At 34.2% G+C, this 26,304-nt stretch overlaps 1 protein-coding gene across 4 annotated transcripts in view; it reads right to left on the bottom strand.

The window, feature by feature from the left end:
- EPHA3 (EPH receptor A3) overlaps positions 1-26,304 on the bottom strand; it is a 419,590-nt gene that overhangs the window by 378,363 nt on the left and 14,923 nt on the right. For all 4 annotated transcript variants that reach the window (XM_072621658.1, XM_072621661.1, XM_072621659.1 and 1 more), the window contains exon 2: positions 16,575-16,639. In XM_072621658.1, the coding sequence (XP_072477759.1) occupies positions 16,575-16,639 (65 nt within the window). The remainder of the gene's footprint in view (positions 1-16,574; positions 16,640-26,304) is intronic.

The raw sequence follows: 26,304 nt of genomic DNA, 5'->3' as shown, positions 1-26,304 counted from the left end.
TCCATAGATCTGGTAAATACACTATTCCTTGCTTCTCCAATTTATTCATGGTATCAATCTTTATAGCTAAATCATGTACCCATTTGGACTTTATTCTTGTGTACGGTGTCAGGTATGGGTCTATGCCTAATTTCCGCCACACTGTTATCCAGTTTTCCCAGCAATTTTTGTGAAACAATGAGTTCTTATCCCAGAAGCTGGGGTCCTTGGGTTTATCAAACAGAAGGTTGCTATATTGCTTGCCTACTGCATCTTGAGTGCCAAGTCTATTCCACTTGTCTACCTCTCTGTTTCTTAGCCAGTACCAAGTGGTTTTGATAATTGCTGCTTTATAGTAGAGTTTGAGGTCTGGTAGCGCTAGGCCACCTTCCCAAGCATTTCTTTTCATTAGTCCCTTTGATATTCTGGACCTTTTGTTTTTCCAAATGAATTTTGATATTATTTTGTCCAGCTCTAGAAAGTAATTGTCTGATAGTTTAATTGGTATGGCACTAAATAAGTATATTAATTTGGGTAAGATTGTCATTTTTGTTATATTAGCACGGCCTATCCATGAGCAACTAATGTTTTTCCACTTACTTAAATCTGACTTTATTTGTGCAAAAAGTGTCTGATAGTTCTGTTTCTTAATGATCTATAACTATGCAGCAATTCAAAGTTGTTCAGGATACTGAGAGGTAAAGGAATTTGTCCCAGATCATAAAGTCAGTATGTGTCCAAAGATAACATCTGAACCCAGATTTGTCCCAACATTTCATCAGTGTTACCCTTTAGCACAGAAGACAGAAGGTTCATTTCATGGTCAAGATAGACCTGGGTTCAGTTCCTACTTTGGACACATAGGCAGATGCATTTTAAAATAGTTAATGCGTATACTTTATGCTTAAACAGACATCATCCACAAAAGGTGAAAAGAAATTCCTTTTATAAGAGTTTTTGTTTTTTAATTTGAATAGTTTCATTCTCCTCCCTCACAACCCCATCCTACTCCATTTAAAAAAGAAAAGAAAGAAAAACCCAAACTCTTCCAACAAATATACATAAGCAAGCAAGACAAATCCAAGCATAGGCCATGTCTAGAAAATGCCCACTTAATTCTACACCTTGAGACCATGACCATGAGAAACATGTTCCATCATGACTTTGGAAGTAATGGTTAATCATTGTATCGATCAAATTCTTCCTTCAAAATTATTTTTATGTACACTGATTATGTTATTATGTAAGTTGTCCTAGTTCTACTCATTTCATGGCACCAGTTTGTACAAGACTCTGAACCTGTCCCATTCTTCATTTGTTACAGGGCAATAATGTCCCATGACATTCACATACTACAAACTGATGGCTAGCTCCTTAATCTTAATGTTTTTTTTGCTGCAGCAAATATAACTGCTATAAACATTTTGCATTTATGGGTCTTTTCCTTCTTCCTTTGATCTCTTTAGAGCATAGACACAATAGTGCTAATGTTCAGTCAAAAGATTTGCATACTTTACTGACTTTTGGGGTATGGCCTCAAATCATATTCCAGAAAGGCTAAACCAATTTGCAAAACCCAAGTGTCTCAATGTTCCTGTTTTCCCAGTCTCTCTAACATATATCAACTTGGTCAGTTAACTTTGACCCCATGATGAATAGAAAGTAAAACCTCAAAGTTTGAGTTTCTCTAATTTTTACAAATTTGAAGCATTTAAAAAAAATCCATCTGTTGCTAACTTGGATCTCTTCCTTGACCCAGAGATTCTTAGCAACCTGGGTGCATACTCATCACGAAGGTTCTGTCTAGAGCAGTGGGATCAAGCTCAAATAGAGAAGAATTTGTGCAGCCTCCTATTGACTTAAAAAGCAAATTAATATTATCCATGCTATATTTTAATTTTATACATTTTCTTTAACAGTTATCAAGTACATTTTTATCTGATTCTAGCAACACCTGGGAATTTAGCATGGCTGAGAGTATGATACCTCTTGTCTAGAACATGCTGGTCTTCTGATCCCTGAAGCATAGTGATCCTTGACTTCCCTAAAATGTCCTAAGTGGATCACTTTAGTCCCTGTCTTGGCTGCTAGGTATGCTTTACGACCCTGGTGCTTCCTGGTTAGAACATTCAGAATATGTTGGAGTAAGAGACCTACACGGTCTATACTTGACTTGAAGCAGCCATCTTTCAGGCTCCCTTTGTGACTTGAAGACTTCTGGGTAACCCCTTTTTCCATTCTAGGCTACATGAAGGTACTTGCTATATCTTCTCTCTTTATTTCTTAATCTTTATTTGGTTTGGTGCTCTTTTGTCTTATCTTTTCTAGGGTACACATATGGGAACTGGACTGGTTGTCTGTCACTCTACTATCTTGACTTGAAGTCAAAAGATTAATTATCATCTTAAAGATCTAATTCATTGTTTCAAATAGCCAGAACCCAAATTTCAACAAAAGGTTATTAATACAGTGGATAATAGTCCTGAAAGAATTGTTAGCCACTGAATAAAAGAAAAGTTCATTCTAAATAGCAGGAAAAAGGAAAAAAAAACAGCAGGGGCAAAGAAACAATAACAACTCACCAAAACAAAATGTTTGGGTAGCACACTAAGAGAACGTCAGGAAAGAAAAAAAGAAAGAAAAGAAGAAAGATAGGAAATTGCATATGTCATGGTTAACTAGGTGATAAAATAGATGATACCTAGTAATTAAATTTCTAAGTACTATAATAAATCCTCCCTTTACTTTGTGAGTTGTATTAGAAAATCTAAAGAACCTACACTACACTAAAATCTAAAAAAAATCTATACTATACTAAAAATCTCTTTGAAGGTAAGGATTGTGTCCAGGACTTGCTTACCTTTCAGTCCTTTACTTATCTATAAAATACTGTGAACTCTCATAAGGCTTAATAACATAATAAAAGTACAGACCCTTTGAAACAATTTAGTAGATTAATCAAAAGTGCAAGTTATGTAAAAATAATAGTGGCTTTCAGTAGAATTACTGGCTTTATGAATCTCTGAATTTTATTTTGTGTCATCACAGAAGAACAGAGGGAATCACTTGAAAGTAATGAGTGGAGTCAGGCTTCCTTAAAGGCAACGCACTGTCCTTTCCAAAGCATGTACTTAACCTGTAGAATTCACTATAGCTAGAGTTCATTAAATCCAATCCTGAGGCTGGTTTTATAAAAACAGGCTCATTGATTTTATGTCCAAGTAATAATACTTTGTGCAATGTCTAGTAAATAACACTATGAGAATCCTCTGTTTCAAGACATCTGCTAATCAACTGCAAGGTCAGACAGAAATGTTTTTTTATACTAGTCCTACCTACTCCTATCAGTACAGTTAGCTCTGTACTCTGCTTTTTTTCAGGTTTTACTGAGTAAAAATTGGAGTGCCAGAGTAAATCCACCTGTTTATCAGCAGCATTAAGGTCTGTGCTTTTCGTCCAAAAGATGTAAAATGGGCCACTGGTAGAGGTGGTTATAGGATCTGATGTATCAATGTATGAAGTCCCATATGGTAATAAGAATTGTTTGTAATATTATATAAGATGAAAGAAATGATACTTTTTCTGATAAAAAGAAAGTTATATAGTTTCATCCAGTTTCAGGCTAGTTTGTCCACTTTTATGAGACACATCTCTCAAAAAAGATTTGACCTGTTTTTAGGAAATTATGATATGGTCCTTTGCTGCCATATCCATTGAAGTTGACAATCTAATTCTAAACAAGGAGCCAAGGACAAGTAGATTTGAAAGAAAACTATTTCTTATTTCAAGATTTCTCAAAATCGAAAAAGTATTTTTTCTTTTACTTTTGTCCAAATAGTCTAACACAACAGATAATAGGCAGACAGATGAAAAATGGACTCAAGGTAATGAAATCAATTAACTTTTTCTGTAAATGCCTTTAGACTTTCCATTCTTCATATATAAGTATTCTCCTGGTAGAGTGAATGTATGTGGTAATTATAAATAAACAATTGTGCTTACTTGGTCAATGAACAAAATACAAAAACATTCATTAAATGCTTACTATATGCAAAGCAATAACCAAATCCTGAGGATTTTAAAGAAGAAAAAAACAAGCAAGCAAAAGTGTTACTATCCTCAAGAAACTTACATTCCAATGAGGGAAGTCAGTACATAGAACGGCTTCATGCGCAAGGAGGGAAGTTTATTTAAATACAACCAAAAATCAATTTACACTTGTCTGAAGAAAAGTATTCCCAGTTACTCAATCTTTAGATCATAAATCAAATTGTAAAAGTATATACACATTCAATGAATGGACAGCTAATGACAGTGTTGCATGGCCTGGTTTCACCCTTGGGTTTATAAAAGTCAACATTTTTTAGCAGCTGAAAAGGTAGCTTTACATGGACAATACTTTGCAAGAAAAGGCTATTAGTTAGGGAAATATAAGACTCTCACAAGGTCAGGAAATCTTATGAGGTGTCCTCAAATAAAATACAGTGATATTACCTGTTAATATCCTGTCTCACTTATCCAAAGAAAAGAAATCTCTGCTCTCTAAGGTCTAAAATTATGACCCAAATATACTCCATTGCTTTAAATGAGTCATTTTTCACTCCCTTAAATAAATAAGATTATTTTAAAATATGAAATGATTCAAATGTTAAAGAGTAAATTCTTATAACACTTTAGAGTTCAAATAAGCACAACAGCTATTTGGCCATCTCTGGCACACTGTATTTACTTCCTAGACTCTCAGGATGATAGAATCTTAGAACTAAAAGAAATCCTAGATCTCAACTAGACACAAAATCAAAAATTTTCGGAGTTGATAAAGACAGCTAGTCAACCCTAGTCAACCCCCTTACTGACACATCTTTTTTAACAACATCCTATTAAGTGAGTTTACAGAAACAATCTTTCTTTACATACTTTCACTGACACTACAGAATAATTTTTGTAGGCCACTTTAATCATTGAGAAGATTTTGTTTGTTTGAATTTGGCCATACTAAACCCAAATTTGCCCAATTGTCTCCCCTTAATGATGAAGAGGCACACAGAGTTCACAACTTAGCCTGTGACAAAGTTGGAATTTGGGTCTCCTGACTTGCAGTTCATAGGATTCTCTGCAGTTTGCTACTCTGCGTAGAGTAGATTACTTATTTTATTGGAGAACCCTGGCCTTAGATCAGGAACCGAATAAGAAGTTGTTAAAATTTCACCAGTTCTTGGCAGCAGCATATACTTAAGATATCATACGTTACAGAAAATGTAATCACAAAACATTGTGAATCTCTCTCTTAGATATAATTGTACTTATCACCAAAGAGAAGATGGAGACAAGGGCAGAGAGGGATGATAGAAGAGAGAGCAGATTGGTGATAGGGGCAATTAGAATGCTCAGTGTTTTGGGCTGGGGGGAGGGGACAAAAGGGGAGAAAATTTGGAACCCAAAATTTTGTGAAAATGAATGTTAAAAGTTAAATAAATAAATTTAAAAAAATAAAAATAAAAAAATAATTGTACTTATCTTTTTCATTATTAAATGTTATTTTTAATTTATTGAATAAAACAAGTATTTCAATAAAAAAGATGATTGCACATGTAACTGCAAATCTTTGCACAACTTTACCTTCAAATATATAACAAAATTATCATGTAAATTTTTTTTCTTCCTCCCCCAATGGTTATCATTAGGCTCAATTAGATATAAAGAGAGGTATATACATGAAGATACATACAGATAAAATATTATACATATTTCTATTTATCAGTTCTTTCTCTGGATACAGACAGAATTTTTCTTCATATGTCCTTTGGAAATCATTAAAGACTTCATTATTAAGGTCAAATGGCTTTTTTGTGATATATGAAAATGTTATCAATGTTAGTAATTAGTTATTATTGACAGTACTCTTGAAACTTATCATTACTAAGGTAATTCGAAGGAGGTTTAGGGCTGAGTTGTGTATGATGAGGTGAGTCTAAAAATAAAATTGAGTAGGAAAAAGTAAAAAGGAACAATTATTTCATAAAAACAGGGCATCAAAGGAAGAACTAACATAGAAGGAAGTAGAGATGGAGAACTGGTAATACTGGAATTTTACTCATCTGAATGCAGCACTTCTTGTACCACTGATGCTGTTTTACCTGGGATTCCATTGTTTACTACATGTATTTTACCTTTCCAAAGAGATTTCAAGCCTTAAGTGTCCCTAATATCAGGCCCTCATAAAATAAGGGCTCCATATGTTTATTGAATTGAGCAGCTAGAAATTATGCCAAGTGAGTAACTTGGGAAATTTTAAAGCACTTGAAGTTCCCTTCTCCCACTTCTGATCTTATTTTAGCCTTAGTGTTTAACGGTAGCTCAGACAGACTAGCTATTGGATGTGGTACACAGAAGCAACCATATATTACTAACTCAAGAAACCAAGATTATTACATGCCATTCCAACATAAAATTAATTTGAAGAATGTGTGTGAATGTTCATGCCATATGTACATACATGTGAGGGGGAGGGAGAGAGAGAGAGAGAGACAGACAGACAGACAGACAGACAGTACATTCTGAACTCAGGTCTCCCTACCCAGCCCAGGCAAGAAGGGCAGCAGCCACCCAACATCCAGATTTCACTACCGAATCAACAGGAAACTCGGACCTGTTCCATTTCTGACCTGGATCAGTTCCTCTCTGTCTCGGCAGTTTGGTGGCTCCCCCCAACTCACTGTATTGGTGCAGGGTTTAGCACAGACACTCTTTGACTTTACATCTACTACAGCTGAAACGTTACACCAGCCTTTAACAAGAATAACAACCATGCACCCCTTTGCTCATTTGTAATCCTTTTATTTTTAATTGAGTATCCCAGTTTACCCATTAAATATGTATGATTTCCCCCCTCCTACTGGGTCTGATTTTGTTAGAAAATCCCAACTTTTTAAAAAAATCTTCAAAATGTAGTCAATAGTAAACTTGATTGAATGACTAAAACACTGAGGGTAGGGCTGCATTAGGATAAAACTGTAGTCCTATTTATTGTGAATTAGAAAGAACATGATAAACCATCAAGCCAATGATCAACCAGTATGAGGCATCCAATCATATTGCATCAGTCATCTATTTGCTGGGCTCACAGCATTCAGTAACAAACTATCCAAAACATTTATTCTTCTATCCCCAACTACTCTATTAAAAGGAAACGATTGATTCTTACAGTCAGACACGCTATGTACACTAACCAGTACCCACAGTCCACTATCATCATTTTATCCACTTGTTTGTGTAATGAGGGTCATTGATTTTAGTCTTGTTAGAGGAATTTAAGAAAATTACTTTTCACCAAAGCTTTTTCAAAATTCCATAACATAAAATGTGAATAAGTAGAGCATTGTTAGCAGGAAAAATTAAGGACCACATGCCTACTTTGGGACGTAAACTGAATCAGCTAACCTTTCTGTGTTTTGTGGGTTGTAAAATTCATTACTTAAATTTTCTCAGCATGCACTGATCATGAAAAGAATTTCACACAGGGATCTGAGAAACAATTTGAAAGTATATTAAAAACAAGTTTCCCCTTAATTTTACAAATTGAATCTTTTAGTTGGCCTTTTATCTTTGAAATAAATTCAATAGTCTAAGAGAATTTCAGAAACCTAAAAGCTAATCCTTTTCTCTTCAGCCTGAAAAAGGAAAAAAAAAACTGGTGATCTCTTCCTTTGATAAATTCACACAAATGGTCTGCATTTATGCTGACAGAATGACAGAAATGAAACTCCTTCCCATGAGGGAAATGATGCTGTTTTCAAGCTCCAAAGTTAAAATGAAAACTTGGGAGCTGGAACACATGCAGAGTTCCATTCTAAGTGAAATCCCTGAAATAGTAGAGGAAAATTGCATTTTTTAAAACCACAGAAAACTGATATTCAACCTGCAATGAGCTATTTTGTAAAGTGCCTGATGATTGATTGCATCACTAATTAAATAAGATGGTCATTCAATATTTATTTTTTAAAAGACACACTATAACTATATGCTTAGTCACTCTTTGTGTTTTTAATAACTATTTTTTAATGACAAGAGGCTATAAATAATTGGAGACAGCACATCCAGTCCTAGTATTAAAGGACCAAGTCAAACTTTTTTTTAAGCAAGACTTGTTCTTTCCACATGCACATAAGGCTCTCTCCCCATTCAAAAAGCTTTACCTATGCTTATATGTGAGGCTCTCTACATGTAAGTATGTGAAACTCTCTGTCCCCATATGTAGAAGGCACCACCTGGAATGAAAATACTTAGCACATTTTGCAATTAATTTAAAATATCAGATAAAAATATTCCTCCAAAAGGCTGTATATGAAAAAGGTCATGGTGAATTTGGAAAGTCATCTATTTATCATTACAGATGGGAAGATGAGAAACCTTTACAAGGTTTCTAAATGTCTTGTTGGAAACCTGATTTCCCTAGTGCTAAATGCAAATAACAAAATAGAAACAGAAGAACACTTTGATGTTACTTCCCTCTGGCAAAGAGAAATATCCATTAAACTAAAAATGTAAACAAATGTATTGAATAATGTCTTTACTAAGTAAGCACTCTTCTGTTACAAAAGGAAAGAATTCACACGTGGGGTAATTTAGACTCATGGCATTCTAACATTTGGTGTGCACGATGGTTTTGAGAAGATTTCTTTTTGGGGGTAAGCTGTGGAAAACAATATGCCAAGCCATAAGAAAGAGAAAAGGATGATTTCAGAATGGATACATAAAGGTTTCGCCATAGTAAATTAAATACAGTTAGTATGCACTATTTTTTCATCTTTTATTTAGTAAGCACATTGTTTTGAGAAAATGACAGTGAAATATTATAGGAATTTGTAGAGTCGTTCTAATTTAATCAGACAGCCTTCTTTAGAAGTTCAACAGGAAAAAAAAGTGAAAATGACCTATTTATAATGTACCCCAGGCAGAAAACGTATGACCAAGAATCACATAACATATGTCTCAAAAAGTATGATTTTCCTAGCTATTCAGCCCCATAGGAGCATTTTACACTTGATTCACAAAGACAGAATCCCAGGTGGTTATTTCTGACAACCAGTTGTCAAAATACTCCTTTTGCATTTCAGACACCATTCACAAACAGTGAAAACTAGAAATCCAGTCGATAAAATTGTTAGAAATCAGGCTCCAAGAATCACATTAATAACTTTCATATTAAAGGTAGAGTACACAGTACCCGAGAGCAAATGGGCACTGGATTATTTTAAAATCATTTCCCATAGTATCCATTTTTCAACAATGTATTTTTCAAAAGGAGAAGCCCATTTTTTAAAGAAAGATTATTTGATGGATCTTACCTTTCTCCACATGGACTCACAGTCAAGTCTTAATCAAAATAACTTTAAAAGTATAAAACTATAAAGACTTTCTTGTTGAGGGACTTTCTCTTCTATTAGATACCACTACATGGGCTAATGGTGTGTTACAAACAGCAAATACAGCTTCAAAGAAGAGCTCTGCCATTAGATGAATATTAAGAGGAAAAGTGAACCATTCAAAGGGACAGGTGCAAATCTAAATTCTTTAACATCTCAATCTTAGTGAGCAGAGAGGGGCAGAAGTCACATGGGTCAGTTTTTAAGCATATTATTTGGAGAGAAAAGGAAGAAACTGAAAAATAATAGGCTCTTCATACAAAATATGAAATCAAAGGCAATTATTTGATTTCCCAAATGAAGGAAAGTTATATAATAATGCCTGAAAAAAAGACTATGAGGCTCCTGAGGTCCAGACTGCACAACTATAACAGGTCAGCTGGCTCTTTATGTCATCTTCATTTTAAACACTTAGAGCAAACATGGGACATCTGAGAGTGATTCTTCCTGGACATCAAAAAGTCAAGTCCATATCTTCCTAAGATCTTAAATCTAGAACTCTAAGGACCTCCAGACCAGTAGAAACTCTTCATTTAACAGAAAAAACTGAGGCTCACTAGTTAAGTGATTTGTCTACAATCGCTCCTGTCTGATTAGAGCTCAGAGTCTTTCCAATGTCACAATCTTATCTTTGACATCCCCCAGTATCCTACATGAGAATGCGCAAATGGCTTGGGAAAGCACAGCAGGTATGTGGATCAGTCAGTTTTCAGTTATGTCTGACTCTGTGACTGCGTTTGTGGTCTTCTTGGCAAAGATACTGAAGGGTTTTACCATTTCCTTCCCCAGGTCATTTTGCAGATTAGGAAAGTGAAGTAAACTAAGTGATTTGCCCACGGTCACACAGCTAATATATTTGTGAGGCCAAATTTGAACTCAGATCTTCCCGATTCCAAGTTCAGCCAAGTGAAAAGAGGTATTCTGAGTCTTTGAAATAGATTATTACCAATTCTCTCTTTGCCATAGTTCTCAACTGACTCACAGTAAGCTTTCTATTTATATAACTTATCAGTAATAAAAACCTCAGTACACAGTCACCTTAAAGGAGAAATTATTTATACTTTGTGTTTTCAATGAGCATTGCTTTTGGTAGAATTCAAAAGTCACAATATCTTCCAATCTTAGCTCAAAATAATATATACAGTATTTGCAATACAAATGACTATAACTTTTTAGTAGATTATGCATAATTTTATTTTTGCAAAAAGTTTTATCTTTGAGTACTTGATGTTCCAAGGACACAGCATATATTCATAGACATTCTTAAAAAATAATGCTTCTTAATATCAACATAAGTTTATTAACAATATTGCATAACTCAAAGCAACAATGATTTTTTTCTGGTTTGTTCATAATAAACAAAAAAGAAAAGCAGGCAGTGCAATTAGTCTGGCTAATTGAAGTTATTTTTATTCCTTTCTCTTTTTTGTAATAGAGCTTTACAATAGTTGGGGGAAGGCTCTCTCGAATCATAAGGATACTGCCCATTATTATCCATTATAACACATATCAGAGTGGTGGCTTTTTTTTTTTTTTTTTTTACCCTGCTGCTCCCACTCCCTCCCATCTGGGCTTCTATCATTTAAGTAAATTGCAGTTAATGATTAGTTGTACTCTGCTTAATCAGCATATCAATAATATACCAAGTAAAGACTAAGTAGGGCTACTTTTCCCCTCTCCAAATGACACATGCAGACAGAATGTCCATGTCCTGTCTGATAGACTGACAGAATAAAAAGGCTTCAAATGTAGATGCCTCGTGTTGTGCATGCATAGAGCAGGCTGGAGGGGTTCTAATCATCCCACAGGGAGGTTGAAAAAAATTGGAATCTGCCTGGTTCTGACTTCTTACGTGGCCTGTAGTCCTGTGACCCTACTGCTCAAGTGATTTCCCTTCTCTAAACCTATTTCTTCATCTGGAGAACATGGAGATAGTTAATCAATAAGTACTTATATATTAAATCGTTTTTCATTATATTATTAAATTATTTATTAGATATAATTAGATTAAATATTAAAATTATAAATAATGACCATTCACCATGTATCACTGAATTATTTATTAAATTAAGTTCTAACTATGTGCAAGGCATTGTTCTACATGCTGAAGATATGAGTCCAAAGAATGAAATGATCTCTCCTTACAATGAACTAATATTCTAATGGGAGAGACAACTGTGTGTGTATTTGCATGTATGTGTGTGTGTACATACGCATATATATATTTATGTAAAATAAAGTTAACAAATTTCTATGTGTGTAACAAAAAACTGATAAATAGATCTTAAATAGATGAACAGAGATAGATAGGAAGATATATAGCTTCACCTAAGTGGTACAGTACACAGACTGGAAGCAGAAAGAGTGGACTTCAAATATGGCCTCAGAATTTACTAGCTGTATGACTTTGGGCAAGTCACTTAGCCATATTTGTCACAGTTTCCTCATCTGTAAAATGAGCTAGAGAAGGAAATGGCAAACCATTTCAGTATCTTCGCCAAGATGACCTCAAATGAGTTCACAAAGAGTTGGACGCAATTGAAAGCAACTGAATAAAAACCAGTTAAAGTTTAGACAGGTTAAACTGGTGGGACTCAAAGAATTCTGATTATGAGGAAAGGAGTATATAGTTCTTTTCAGGGTAACATCTATCCAGACTAGCAAGGCATTTTACAGACTGGCAATATTTGTAATGACATGCATGAATCTTAAATAAAAGTTTTGTAGCACATAGAAAACTATTTTGGGGAAAAACAAGCTTCTTTCTTCAATATATATGAACAAGAACTTACTTAACTTAGTAATTATGATCTGGCAGTTTAAGATGACCTGGAAATCCATGAATATTTTTTTTTAATTACATGCAATGATTCCAAAATTCTATATTTTTTCTGTTGTGGCCAAATGGAAAAAAAATGAAATAAAAGTTGAAGTGAATTTCAAAAACTGTGTGACAATAGTAAATTCCACAAGTTTTTTTTAAAAAGTGTTTAAGTTAATAGAGAAATTTTTTTATCAAAAGTAATGAAAATCTTCATACTATGCCTTCTATCACCTTTGATTAAAGGGGGAAAAGAGACTATTAGTCTGAAGACCCATCTAAAATAGGTTGATTTTTGCCTATAACTTAACATTCTCAGTTTTCTATTCATCAGTCTCTAGCAAACATACAAGCACTTATGCACACATACATACACATGCATGTACATGTAGAAACCTAACTTGCAGTACAAAAATGACAAGCTTGAAATATAGGAATTGAAACCACAGGCTGAAGAGGTTATCTGACTCTAAGTCAGAAAAAAAATAATAATAAATTAAACCATACAAGCAGGCTATCCTTTCCCTGAAGAGCTTCCAGAGGATATTCCCTATTTCCCTTAGAGATGTGTTCCAGGGTTTCATGACCCATAGTGCCAGCAAGTCCTTACATGTTACTCAAACGCCATAGTGGAAAACTGAGCAGGTGCTCCCTGTCATTAGGATAATATTCCTTCACATATTTGCCTATTAATTTCACTCCATCTTGCATTTATTCAGGATACATAACCCCCATTCCATTAGACTTTGTTCAAAAGGCTTCTTTGGGGGATTTGGCACTAGACTGAGAAACACGAGATTGTTCTCTTCTTCTAGGTTATTCTGGATTCTCCTATGATTCTGAAAAAGATTTCTTTCAGATGCAACATTTATTTTTTGCAAGGTGGCAAGAGAAATAGTCCTCTCAAATTCATCATTTCACAGGTTAGTTTTTAGGGTTTGTGAAAACAAAAGCAGTATTTGTGCATGTATATAAACAAAAACACCTTTATAACATACACATGCATATATATGAATATATATTAAAAATGAAATTGATTGATAATTGTAACACCACTTCTACCTGTTTTCTCTAGAATAAAACAGCTTTTTAAAACCTAAATAAAAATTATTATCCCAATAAAGACTCATTAAATATTTGTAACAAATCACTTTAAAAAAATTCATCCTAAAAAAAGAAAATAAAAAAAAATCTCAGTAGACTTTCATTTATGGCTTCTGAGGAGAACATTTCAAAAGTTGGAAAAGGGTCTGGCATTCTCCCAACATATTATTTAGTGAATCACGGTCCCTAGTGTAGCTCTATTAGCTTTACTTTGTAAATCACATCGGCACTATTAGCAATGTTTCAATATGATGTGACATCTTTACTATAATGTTTTTCCCCCTGAAGTTTAAGTTAATATTTTAGGTACCCAGCAGACAGATGCAGGACTGTTTACCAGGTTTAATTAACATAAAAATGTCTATAAAAAAGATGTTCACACCTATTACTACATCATTTTTCATGGCAAAGTATAGTCACAATAACAATTTCAATTGTTAGGGCTTTTCTAGAAACGTAAATGAGCATATGTTTTGATATGTAGACAAATGCATGGCTTCCAAGAGTAAGAAGAATTAACCAAACCAATCCAAAAATGTATTCTATTGCACACCCAGGGATGATTTAGTGTGGAATGATTCCACTCACTTCTTTCTTAGTGATATAGTATTGCATTTTAAATTAACAGCATCATCTGTTTCAGGGGTGGGGAACCATGTGGACTTCTAAGTCCTCAAGTGCAATCCTTTGACTGAATCCAAACTTCACAGAACAAATCCCCTGAATAAAAGCATCTGTTATGTAAAACTCGCACTCAATCAAAAGATTGCACCTAATGATGTAGAAGCCCACATGCGACCTCAAGACCACCTATTCCCCACCCCGCTCTCTTTCCTCATGAAAATTCTAGGCTGACATCATGAATCTTGAACATTTAACTTTGTTTTAAGGTAACCGTATTCACCAAAAACTATAAAATGTTTTTGTACTTTTTTGCTTTTATACACACCCCTAAAATTAGGGTATAGGGTATCATGACCAGTTTGGGAGGTTTGTTTGTTTTTTCCCTCTGAAAGTTTCTACGATTGCATACTAGCTATGCCAGCTGTTTCTCCTCTTGTACTTTTAGGCATCAGAGGCAAGGGAATCACAGCTGCCGCAAGATCAATGAAGCAAAGCTGTAGACAAGAGGGTCTGCCAATGAAACATAAAGAGGCTTTCTGAGGCAAAAAGGAAGCAGAATTTGAAACTGAGAACTGCTCATTGAATAAATTCTCCTAAGATTTTTGAAAGTGAGCAGATTAGAAAATGGGTGAAGGTCCAGGAAGAGAGAACAAGGTGGGGATAGGGTGATTATCTAAGGTCCTTACCTTTGAGAGTTTCCTACATTAAACATTTTCAGCTAAAGGAGAATGCCAACTTTTTTTTTTTATTAGTTTTTAATACTATTAAAACCTAGATGCAAACATCTTTTCTGGCCACGCCCAACCCACAAATCCATATTCTCCTGACAACTCTAAAAATTGAAATAGAGACTTTAATCTTGATATAAACATTTAAACAGAGGGGCAATGTGACTTAATGCAGAGAGTGATGAACTTGGAGTTCGAAGACTTGAGCTTAAATCTGTCCTCTGATATTTAATGTGTGACAACTTTTCTGAACCTCTAATAAAGCACTGTTTGTACAACCTGATATTCACATTAAATTAATTATACTATCACTGCATTCTTTTTCTGCCACCAAGCTCCTAGTTTGTATTCCTGAATAATATATTGAATACAATCTGATACTTTCCCAAAGGGTTAAAAACTGGAGTTAAAATTGACTATGAGGACCCTAATTTTTCAAAATGAGTTTCCTTGTGCAAACTTGTTCTAACTTCACTCATCACAATCACTTTCCTTTCCTTTTATCCTAACCACCTAAACCTAAGGGGAAGCCAGTCTTGGATGCCCTCCATTCCAGACCAATTAAAGAAACACAGATTATGTGACAGCCTGCAGGAAAAAGTTGGAGATTTGGCATTTTGTCAGTATCAAGGTGTGCTAGAAAGAGAAACAGATACAAAGATGACAAATACATAAAGTATCTTTAATATAAAACATCATTTTCAGAAAAAGGAGCTGGTAATAACTTAAATGCTGTTATCTATAGGACCAAGAAAGCAAAAGACAGACTAATTGCAGGAGGCTTTAGTTTGTTTGAAAAAAGAATTATCATAGAAAAAGACTTTTAAAACTGTGTTTTCTCTCTTTCTCTGTGTATGTGTATGTGTGTGTATATATGTATATATACACACTTTTATATATACACACATTTATACATACATATATATGTATGTACATATGTACATATACGTACATACATACATACACACACACATGCACGCACACACAGACACAATAGAGCTCTACCTTGTCTACATTTCCAACTGGATATGAAGGGAAAAAATCTGTTTCAGCTTTCTCCTTATAATTTACAGAAACCAGTAGCTTTCAAATGTATTCCCCCTCCCTCCCTCCCTTTCCTAGGAAATGATACAGGGGAAAAAAGGCACGATCAAAGGGCTCACCATAAAACAACAAGAATCCCCAAAGGCCACACACTTTGTTAATCTGTCTCTGGCTTGTAAAATCACTGTGAACTTTTTAGAGAAGCTTAAGATTTGAAGTGAGAACCCACAAGTTGTTTTTTTTTTTTCCTAAATAAAATGCCCCACTTTCCACTGCTCAGCGTTTGAGAACGTATACTTCTCCTCCAGATACGCCAAGGTGTCTCCATGGTCATTCTCGAAATACTCGTCAATGAACTACCAATTGGAGGGTTCTCAAAAAAAAAGCAGATTCAAAAATCTCTGTAGTGTAACTGCTTAACAACTTGGATACACAGTATCCTACATCACTTCAAATGTTCAAATAGTAGATATAACTAGATCACAACTCAAAAATTTAAAATATGACAATACAATGACAAAATAATCAGCAGATATTATCTGTTCAGTCAAACCAGTGTAAACTTCACAGGGTTAAAATCAGTTAAAATATCAGTCTAGGAGCCCCACTGGAAAGAAATATAGTCTCAATGTCTTTTCACTCTTGAAACACTGAATATTGCCATACTCAGAAGTTCAAGCAAAGTACCTTTTTATCTCAAATTTACAAAAGCTTCCCTTTTTAGAACACCCTATTTACCACTGCAGTTTTCTGAAGAAGCAAAATAAAAAGCATATAATATGACAAAAAATGCATTTTGTGTGTATGCGTGTGTGTGTGTTCACATACACAAATATCTACTGAACTTACCCCATGTGCTGGGTATGAGATCCAGCCTAACTCCCCTTGAATTGCTTTGGAATCCAGGAGATTAACTAAAAGAAAACAAACAAAATTAAGAAGAATATTTCTATTTGCTTCTTTGAAATCAACCATAGATTTTGTTTTTGATTTTTTGGAATGCATCTCTTTTTATTCAGATCTTTGATTTCATTGATCTAAGAAGCTGCTGGTGTGGAAAGTGTAATTTCTAGTCTTAGAAGCTGAGGCAATGGTTGGGTAACTTGTCCAAAATCATCAAACTGGCAAGAGTCACCTTCGTAACTGTCTATCCAGTATAAGATATCCCACTATCTCTGAAGCAAAAGTACTCCTTAGCAGAATCAAGTCTTTATCTGGGGACCCATTTAGTCAGGGAGCCTTGAGGATCACTAAAGAAGAGTTAAAAGAACTTTGCTCACACCTTTTGTAGTAAGATGAATTCATGGAGAAGAGTATTTTTTAAAGCAAAAAGTTTTCAATAAATCAGTCCAAATTAATCAAACCATGTGATAGTGATAGACCAATTCTATCACATTAGTACACTGAAGTTAATTCTTTTGAATCCCCTTTTGATGTGAAAATACAGAGTTTTACCATGTCAGTCAGTGCATCTAAAGAAATGAATTTTGTTTTATACTTTTTATGGGCAAGTTATGACAAATAAACAAAAAGATTGTTTACCTGCCAGTGTACATGAAGGGTTAGGGGAAGTTGGCAAAAGTTTCTTGGCAAGTCCAGATTTTACTGAATGTCACAATCATCATAGGCCAGTATAGCTCCAAGTCATTCAAGGTGGTAATAGTGAACCATTGTGTTTGCCTCCTACAACAGATATGTTCTTTCCCTCCATACCAACTTGTGCTTATTAGATCTTTATTTGTATGTATTTATTTCATTTCCCATATTACCCAACATTTGTTTTGATGTTATAGTTGTGTTATATAATTTCACTGCCTTATTACCTGACACCAAGAACTTACGTTTGACACTGTAATTTTTAAATAGTAGGTTAAAGCTCCTAGTCACATCAGGCAAAATATTAAAGGAAAACAGGAAGATGAAAACAGATATTGGGTAATTTGCAATAATGCTCAACAATTTCTGGGATTAATAAAAAATTACATCTTTATAATTAATTTTTTTACATAAGTGAATAACAAGTTTTTTTTGCCCAACGTGATAGTATTAGATTGAAATTAGTAAGCACTGTAGCCAATAGTGACTCCATAAGATTATACAAACTATAAACATATTTATTAACACGATACAGACCAGATGGATCAATATGCAGCTGTAACAGAGAATCATTGCCATAGGCTCCAAATAAGCAACAATCAATATGAAATAGGAGTACACCACAGAGTGTACTCAAATGTCATCAGTAACATATTTCTTGTTGCTTACATAAGTGCTGCCCTTTCATCAATCATTTATAATTAATCTACAGCAAATATGAAGGCCATTGATATTACAAGGTAAAGGAAAGAAAGAGATGACATTCTCAAGCTTGTACTGGAATTCTACATGGTCAATTATATTAGTCAAAGAGAAGAATCATAAGCATGGACAAAATGGAAATAATGATGAGAAAGAAGCCTTATGGTCCCAAGAAAGGTTATCATTTTTCTCAACACTAGATGCTACTGAATTGAGGAATTGATAGTGAAAGAAAAACAATGAAACAAATTATCTATTAAGTTTGACATCTTCTATGATTGTATTATTATTTTCTCAAACAACAAAGCATGGTATTTTCAGCTACAGCAGAAAAGGTCACATTCAATAGAGAAAGTCATAACTATTGTATATATTACACAGTACTACACAAACATTAGCAATGATATTTCCAGAACTGCATTTTGCCACAGAAGATTCATCTGGAGATGTAACGTGAGTCAGATCTTTATATTTTGTTTTGTTTTAAAACGAATTGCCATTCATTATACAACTCTTCATTTGATCAATTTGATTCAATTCAGCAAATATTTAGTAAATACCTAAATACTCATGACATTGTATTAGATATACTAGAGGTATAGAGATTAGCTCCTGGCCTCAAAGAACTTATATTTTCCATTCTGCTGGATCTCTAAGACAAATTTGCTAAAAGAATATTTAGTGATGAGACAGAAATAAGCTATATGTTTTTGTGTGTATGTCTCCGTGTTTATCTGGTTTCATCAATATAGGAAATGCAGGACAGAAACTCCCTTCACCAATGCAATTCATCTCTAAGCTTTAGTCTCTTTAAAAATAAATTTTTATGGATAGCTTTTATTTTCCTATCACCAACATTTACCAAAGTACTTCCTAGTGTTGTGTAGTTTATAACATATAATTTTAAAATTAAAAAAAAGTTCAATAAAAGTAACCAACACATCAAACGCAAAGTCTGACAATCTATTTTAAAATTCCACTCATAGCCCCCCTCATAATAAGGAGATATCTTTTTTATAATTTCACAGCATTCAGTTTCAATTGATTTGTTGTTAATTTTCCTTCCCAAAAGTCATGTTCTCTAATCTCTGGATTCCCCTAGCTTTATCACCATCCTGAGGATATCCATAATCCCTTCTCCTGTGCTAGAATGTTGCACCCACAGTGGCACAATTCCTCAGAGAAGGTAAACTTCTAACGAACCAAGCAAACCTAGATTAAACCCATTTTGAGTTCCACATCTTTCATGAAAGGCACATACCTATTTCCCCAAGGGAGCCCTTTTCATCAGGGCTCCCATTACCTCTTTTGGAGTGACACTTGCCCATTCAGTCTCCCAGATTCAATCCCTCTCCTATTATCCTGCAGTTCTCCCTTTGGTTAAAAAAACAAAACAAAACAAAAAACTATAGGAATTACCAGCTCTTTGCTATTCACCCATGGACTTGGAAGTGGTGCATCATCTGTTCCCTCAGTCTCCCACCTCCCTTCTCATCATTTATGCACCCTTCTGTTATTCTGTCACATGAAATACACTGATTCATTTGTGAGGGAAAAGTGAGAGGATTTTGTCCCTAATGTTTGATTTCTGATACTCAACCATCACTTTTATTTCTTTAAGTTCTGCTTATACCTTTCTCTTTTTACATTGTTTTCAAAAGCCTTTTATAATATTTTGCTTTCTTTTTTCCCCTCAAGGATTGCTTTTCATCTCTTCTTTTTTTAAAAGTAACTTTTAAAGATGAGATAATTGATATCATTACTTAAATTCTCCTTGGGAGCTGTACTTATTTACATTTCTTATGGTGTTTGCCAGATGGATATTCTGCTCACATCTTTTTCTTCTTTCATTTCTTTCTTTTTTTTTTTTTCAGAAATGCCTGAAATGTGTTTCTTTTGTTAAATATCCATCCCTGATAATTGATGATTTGGCACAGATTTGCAGGTTATGTCATTTTGGGTTGCAGCCTAAACATTGCTTTTCAGAATATATATCCCATTCCCTTCTGCAATTTCTAGTACCTCCATAAAAGTCTTCTTTTATTACTTTATTTGAATTACTTTCCTTTCTATGTAAGGGTCTTTCCCCTGGATCCTTGCAAAATTTATTGTTTGTCTTTGGATTTACAGAATTTAGCTTCTATATGCCTTAGAGTTTAAAGTACTAGAATTTTTCTAGAGAAATCTGTCTATATTCATAAATACTGGAAAGTTTTACTTTATTCTACATGGCAATATATAATTTTTTTATTCATTGTACTTTTCAGGAGACCTATGATCCTTAAAGCTACCTCCATGTATCCTGTCTTCAAGTTTAGTCACTTGGGTTCATGGAAAAATCATGTGATCTTTTGATGCGGGTGCCCTTTCGTTTCTCTTCTGCCAGATTTTCCTCCTTTTCAGAATTTTTATGTTCCAACTCTGATCACTCCTTTCACTCCATTAGAAAGGCTCTTTATTATGGATTCATTTTTTTTCAGATTTGCTAATTAGTTTTTCAATTCTCTATTGAGAGTTTTAAGTTTTGATATAGTCATTCCTAATTTCTTTTACAGAAGTTCTGCTCACACAGCTACCACTTTAGTTCAGGTCTATTTAAACTTCAGAAACCGGCTTCTGATAATGTCTAACTGATGACTGGTTTTAAGAAACAAGGACAGTATGAATTCCACCAGGAATAGAGTTCTGCTTGGAAGAATGTGACTGGTTATAACAGAATGACATCCCACTGTCACATGAAATTTTTTATTTTAAATCATAAGTAGTTATTTTAAGGAGATCATGCCTCTTTTGTGAGCAGAATGCATTATTTGTTGGGTCCAGTCATAAACTGTGTCTTTTAGTCTGTTCCATCCAACAGGAAAACCAACATGATACCTGTTTTGCTTCTTGTTGCTTCTTAAAAAAAAACAAAACAAAACCTCTTTATATAAATGCCTGTCAGAAGATAAGGCATAATTACTTACACTATCATTTTTTTAAAATATATACATTACAGATGAGTTAACAAAGGCATGAGCAAATACCCACATGACTCTTTCTTTTTCAGTATGATGTGGTGCAAAGAGTTGTTTTACTATTAAACAAGACCTGAATTCAAATCCCAGCTCCACTATTTACTATGTATGTGACCACAGGTAAGTTATTTATTCTTCTTATTCTTTTAGTAGTTTCCTTACTTATAAAATGGAGAGGCTGGGTCAGATAATGTCTAAGGTTTCTTGTAGCTGAAAGCTTTATCACAACATATTCTACAACATTTTATGATAACACGAGTTTTTCTTACCCATATTGTCCTTTCTTTAAAAAAAAAATGATTTATTAATCTTTTCTTTTCACATTACCTAGGTTTTCCCTATTCTTTCTCCTCTTCTAAGTCCTTGCAGAAAACCTTTCCCTTGTAATAAAGAATTTTTTTAAAAAAAGTAAGAAAACAAATTCAATGAAGTCAAGCATTTTTTTTTTTAAATCCGACCTTATGTACAACATTACACTCTGTTGATCCCTTACCTCTGCAAAGAAGTGATGGCAGGTTTCCTGTCATACCTCTTCTTTGGGGGATTTCCTTTATAATTATGCAAAATTTGTCTTTGGTCACTTTTTGGTTATTATTTTTATTTATACTGTTTAGTCATTGCATATATTATTTTCTTGGTTCTGCTTATTTTCCTCTGCATCAGTTTATGAAGGTCTTTGCATGATTGTCTCTAGCCATGGTATTTGTCATTTCTTGTATTTCAGAAATATTGCGTTACATTCATATGCCAATGTTTTTACCATTCCCCAACTAAGTGATTACTTTGTTTCTAGTTTCTCACTACCACAAAAAAATGTTACTATAAATATTTTGGTGAATATGGAGCTTTTCTTTGTCTTAAGGACTTTCTCCTTGGAGTAGAAATCTGACAGTAGAATCTCATTAAATGGGCATCAATATTTCTACCACTTCATTTGCATTCCGAACTGTTTTCCAAATTGGTTATGGCAATTCACAACTCAGTCAACAGTATCTTAAGGTGCCTGCCTTTCCACAATCTTAACACTTACAATTTCCATCTTGCATTATCTTTGTCATGGATGGGAGATAAAACCTCAGGGTCATTTTGATTTGCATTTTTCAAAGAGACAAAAACCAAGGAAACATGAAAGCTTTCACGGGCAATTTTCATTACAAGGTACAATAATGCTGAATGTATTTGTTGATGTAGAAAGATTGGAATTGACAAAAGTATGGATCAGAAGAATATTAGAAGGAAGTAAACAGGCATTTATGAAGCACCTAGTGCATGACAGGGACTATAGTAAGATGTGATGATTTAAATGGGATAATATCTGCATTATTGTTATTAAGGCAATAAGTTTTGAGGCAGAGTTCAAATCCTGCTTAAGAGACTTCCTTACTCCATGACTTTGAGAAAATCACTTAACTTCTGTTTTCCTCAGCGTCCTCAACCGCAGAATGGGAATAACTGTTGTAGAAAATAAAGTAACCATTGATAAGGTCGGCCAAATCCTCTATTCAAGTCCTAAAAGACTACAAAATCATCCAGGTGATGGATAAGTCCATAGCTGGTCCCAGAACTAAATACTAGGATATCAGGATTGGCTTGCTTTTGGGAAACCATACAATTTTTGTTACTGTTGTTCAGTCTTTTTCAGTCATGTCTTACTACTCATGACTCCTTTTGGGGTTTTCTTAGCCTAGATACTGGAATGGTTCTCCCATTTCCTTTTCCAGATCATTTTAAAGATGAGGAAACTGAGGCAAGCAAGGGTAAGTGATTTGTTCGGAGTCGAATGGCTACTAAGTGTCTGAGGCTGGATTTGAACTCAAGAGGAGTTGTCTTCTAGACTCCAGGCCTGGCACTCCCTCCACTACACTATCTAGCTACCCTATAATCTGTACAATACTTCTAATGATTTCAAACTCTTTGCTGTCATGAAGTCTACCTCATTAGTCCCCTAACACTGCTATGAATCAAGAACACTCTCATTTCAGAAAAATTCAAACTACAAGTAACATAATGGACAAAGGAAAAACACATGGTTAGCATAAGCAGGCTACAGCATAGTATAAACAATGATTTCCAAAGGAGGAATGATTGAAATAGATATTATTGAAATTCTCAATGAATTAGTAGCATTAAGAGAAGTAAGAGAGAGGAGAAGCAGTAGATAAGATAGCTCATGGGTACACTGCTACCATTGACCTGGTAAATGAACAAGAGGAACTTCAAAGATACCTTGATTAGATCATTTTTTGAGAAACTATAAGGATAAATAGACAAAAATTTTAAAAAAAAAATCGCACGAGTGTAGGGAATACACTCATCCAATCATACATACATCAAAGTGTGCAATTACTAAAAAAAAAATAAATGAAATTTATTTCATTTATTAAATTCATTTCATTACTGAAAATAAATTTATCTCTTAATTCCCCTAGAATCCTTCAAAATTCAGCTTCAAATATCACCTTGTCTTTCCTAGTCCCTGCCCCCCCAGATGCCAGAGGTAAAATTCCCCTCAACGATTAACTTCCATCTAATCTGTAACTTTTTTGTACGTATTTATTTACACATTTTCCCAATATTGGAATGTATATTCCTAGAAGGATGGGTTGGGTTTTTTTTTTTTTTTTTTTGCCTCATACTTTTTTTTTTTTTCTCTAGCACACAGCACTAAATATGTCCCTGGGATATAAACTGTACCTATAAACACCTGAATTAATCTGACTGCCAATTTTCAGAACATAAAGTAATAATCCAAGAGCAATTCAAAATGCTGCAGTCACCAGATTGAATTCTCTCTTATTTTTTACTTCTGTCTGGGATTTCATAGCTCATAAACAGTGTTATAGGACTGAAATCAACTGATGATGCCACAAATCTTTTCTTCCACTATATTAGACCATGGTCTATAGACTGTATGTGGAGGGAAGGTGATAAGGTGTTGAGAAGGTTAATGGACTTGGAAAGCTGAGTAGAAGTATGAGATTCCCATGAAAATCAGAGTTAACTAAATATCTCATTATAATGTAGCCTCCTTTTCCTGCATACTAAATCTGTCAAGGGCTTTTATATTCTGACCACCATGGGGTGATCCTCACTCTGACTCATATGGCCAAAGTAGATTTTCAAATGGGTTCTGAAATAAACTTTAGAAGTAAGAAGGTAAACCTACAGGCATGGTTTAAAATAAAGAAATAAGCAGAACACATACAGTACATAGATAGACCCAGGTACTGTGGGACAGAGGGGAAACAGAGTCCTTCCTTGTCCCTATTCCCACTGTCACAGATTTAATCCAGTTAGACCATGGCTCTCAGTGCCAGCCAGGCACAAGGCTCTAATGGTGTGTACCTGTGGGGATAGTTTCTTTTTCACCAGTCAGCCAGGAGAAAGAGACCATCCATACAGCTACTATGTACTGATCAGAGAGTTGCCAACAGGGGAGATCCACTATCAATAGAGCTTATAGGATGAAAGGAATTTAAGAGCTGGAAGAGACCTTAGAGATCATTTGGTTCAAGGGTTCTTAACCTTTTATTTTTTCTATTAGAGGCAACCAGGAGGCACATTATGCTGCTGGGTCTTAAGTCAGGGAGATGTGAAATCAAGACTGTCCTGAAGATGCCTCAACACTAAAATGGAAATAATGGCACCTACCTCCCAGGTTTGTGGTAGGAATCAAGTGAGATAATATCTGTAAAGCACTTAGCACAATGTCAGGCACATAACAGGCATTAAATACTTTTCTTTCCTTCATGTGTCCCTTTAGCATTCTGATGAAGGCTGTGGAGTCTTTCTCAGAAAAAAAATAATGTTGAAAGTAAAATACGTAAAATTACAAATGAAGCATTTTATTCAAAGTTATCAAACAAGTTCAGGACTTGCAAGTTCTTATTTAGTTCAACTTGTTCATTTAGCAGATAGGAAAATTCAGACCCAAAGAAAGGAAATAACAGAAGAGAACAATATAATGGACCCCTCGCCCCCAAAACACCTTTTGTATTCTCTCATACAATGCTTAACCCTATTAACAATCATAAAAGAGAGCTGGTTGTAATTATAATTCACACATAATTGAGACAATAATTAATCTCTCCTAACTCATCATTAAAAATATACAAAGACATGTTCTAAAAAAAAATCTATAAAAATATCATTTAAAATAACTCACACATGAAAAAGTAAAGTGAGTGTTTTCCCTAGGAAAACTTTTCAAGTGAAGATTTCTTCAGGGTTTTATTGTGGTGAATAATTCATATTTAAATAACATGACTCATTTTGAATGATCATTGCACAGTTCCATCTGAAAAGATTGAGATTTTATTTATTTCTAATTTACACCTTTGGAAACTTCTTAAACACTACATGCATTACACACACACAGACACATACATACATACATACATGCATATATATATATGTACATTGAGAGAGGCCCAAGGAAATATTTAGGTTTCTTTTTGAGAAAATAATTTTACAGTAATTTACAAAATATGTGAACTTTATGTATCTTTTCTTCAATTGTTGTCTCTTCTAACAGAAGTAATATATAATATGTTTATGAGCTTGCATCTCAGTAATTCTTCATAGACTCATGAAAAGAGAGTATCTAGCCAATATAATATCCTTATATTCTACTTACAGCAATACTATTCAGAAAAAAATAAAATACTTCAATTTTGTATTACTTATGTGATCATACCCTAGATATTACAATGATAAGCCTCATAAAATAAAACTGGAGGTTATGAAAGGGTTGAAGGAGCAAAGAGGTGAATTGAGATGGATTTAACAAGTTGATGGCCCCGGCATAAAGAGGATGCTTAAGAAATGTTTGACTGAACACATTGCTGTGTAAATACAATGGCTCAGTATGGTCTGGTTTAGCCTCAATACTAACACACCATTTAGAATTTAGTTATTTTGGATCACATAAATAAATTTCACAGACTAAAATTAGATCTCAATTTTATTCAACCTGTAAATGAAATCCACTGTTCTCTACTTACGTTCATAAAAAAAAATCTTAAAATCAAAGTAGGCTGAAGTTTTTATTTTTCTTTTAAATAAAAACAAATTACCACAATGACTTTAGCAAGTGACAACACTACCCTGGAAGAGTAACCTAAAAATTTATTGAAATTATCATTTTTTTGTGAAAAGACCTGATATACTTATTGTCTGTGTAATTTTAGTTACTTAATTTCTCTTAGTTTCAACAATTTTTTTATCTCCAAAATTGGGATGGTAGTAGACTACTCTACCATCTA

The sequence above is a fragment of the Notamacropus eugenii genome, chromosome 6 (assembly GCF_028372415.1).
Source record: "Notamacropus eugenii isolate mMacEug1 chromosome 6, mMacEug1.pri_v2, whole genome shotgun sequence".
Taxonomy (NCBI): Eukaryota; Metazoa; Chordata; class Mammalia; order Diprotodontia; family Macropodidae; genus Notamacropus; species Notamacropus eugenii.
Note: the sequence above shows the minus strand (reverse complement) of the source record. Positions and strands in the feature narration are given on the sequence as shown.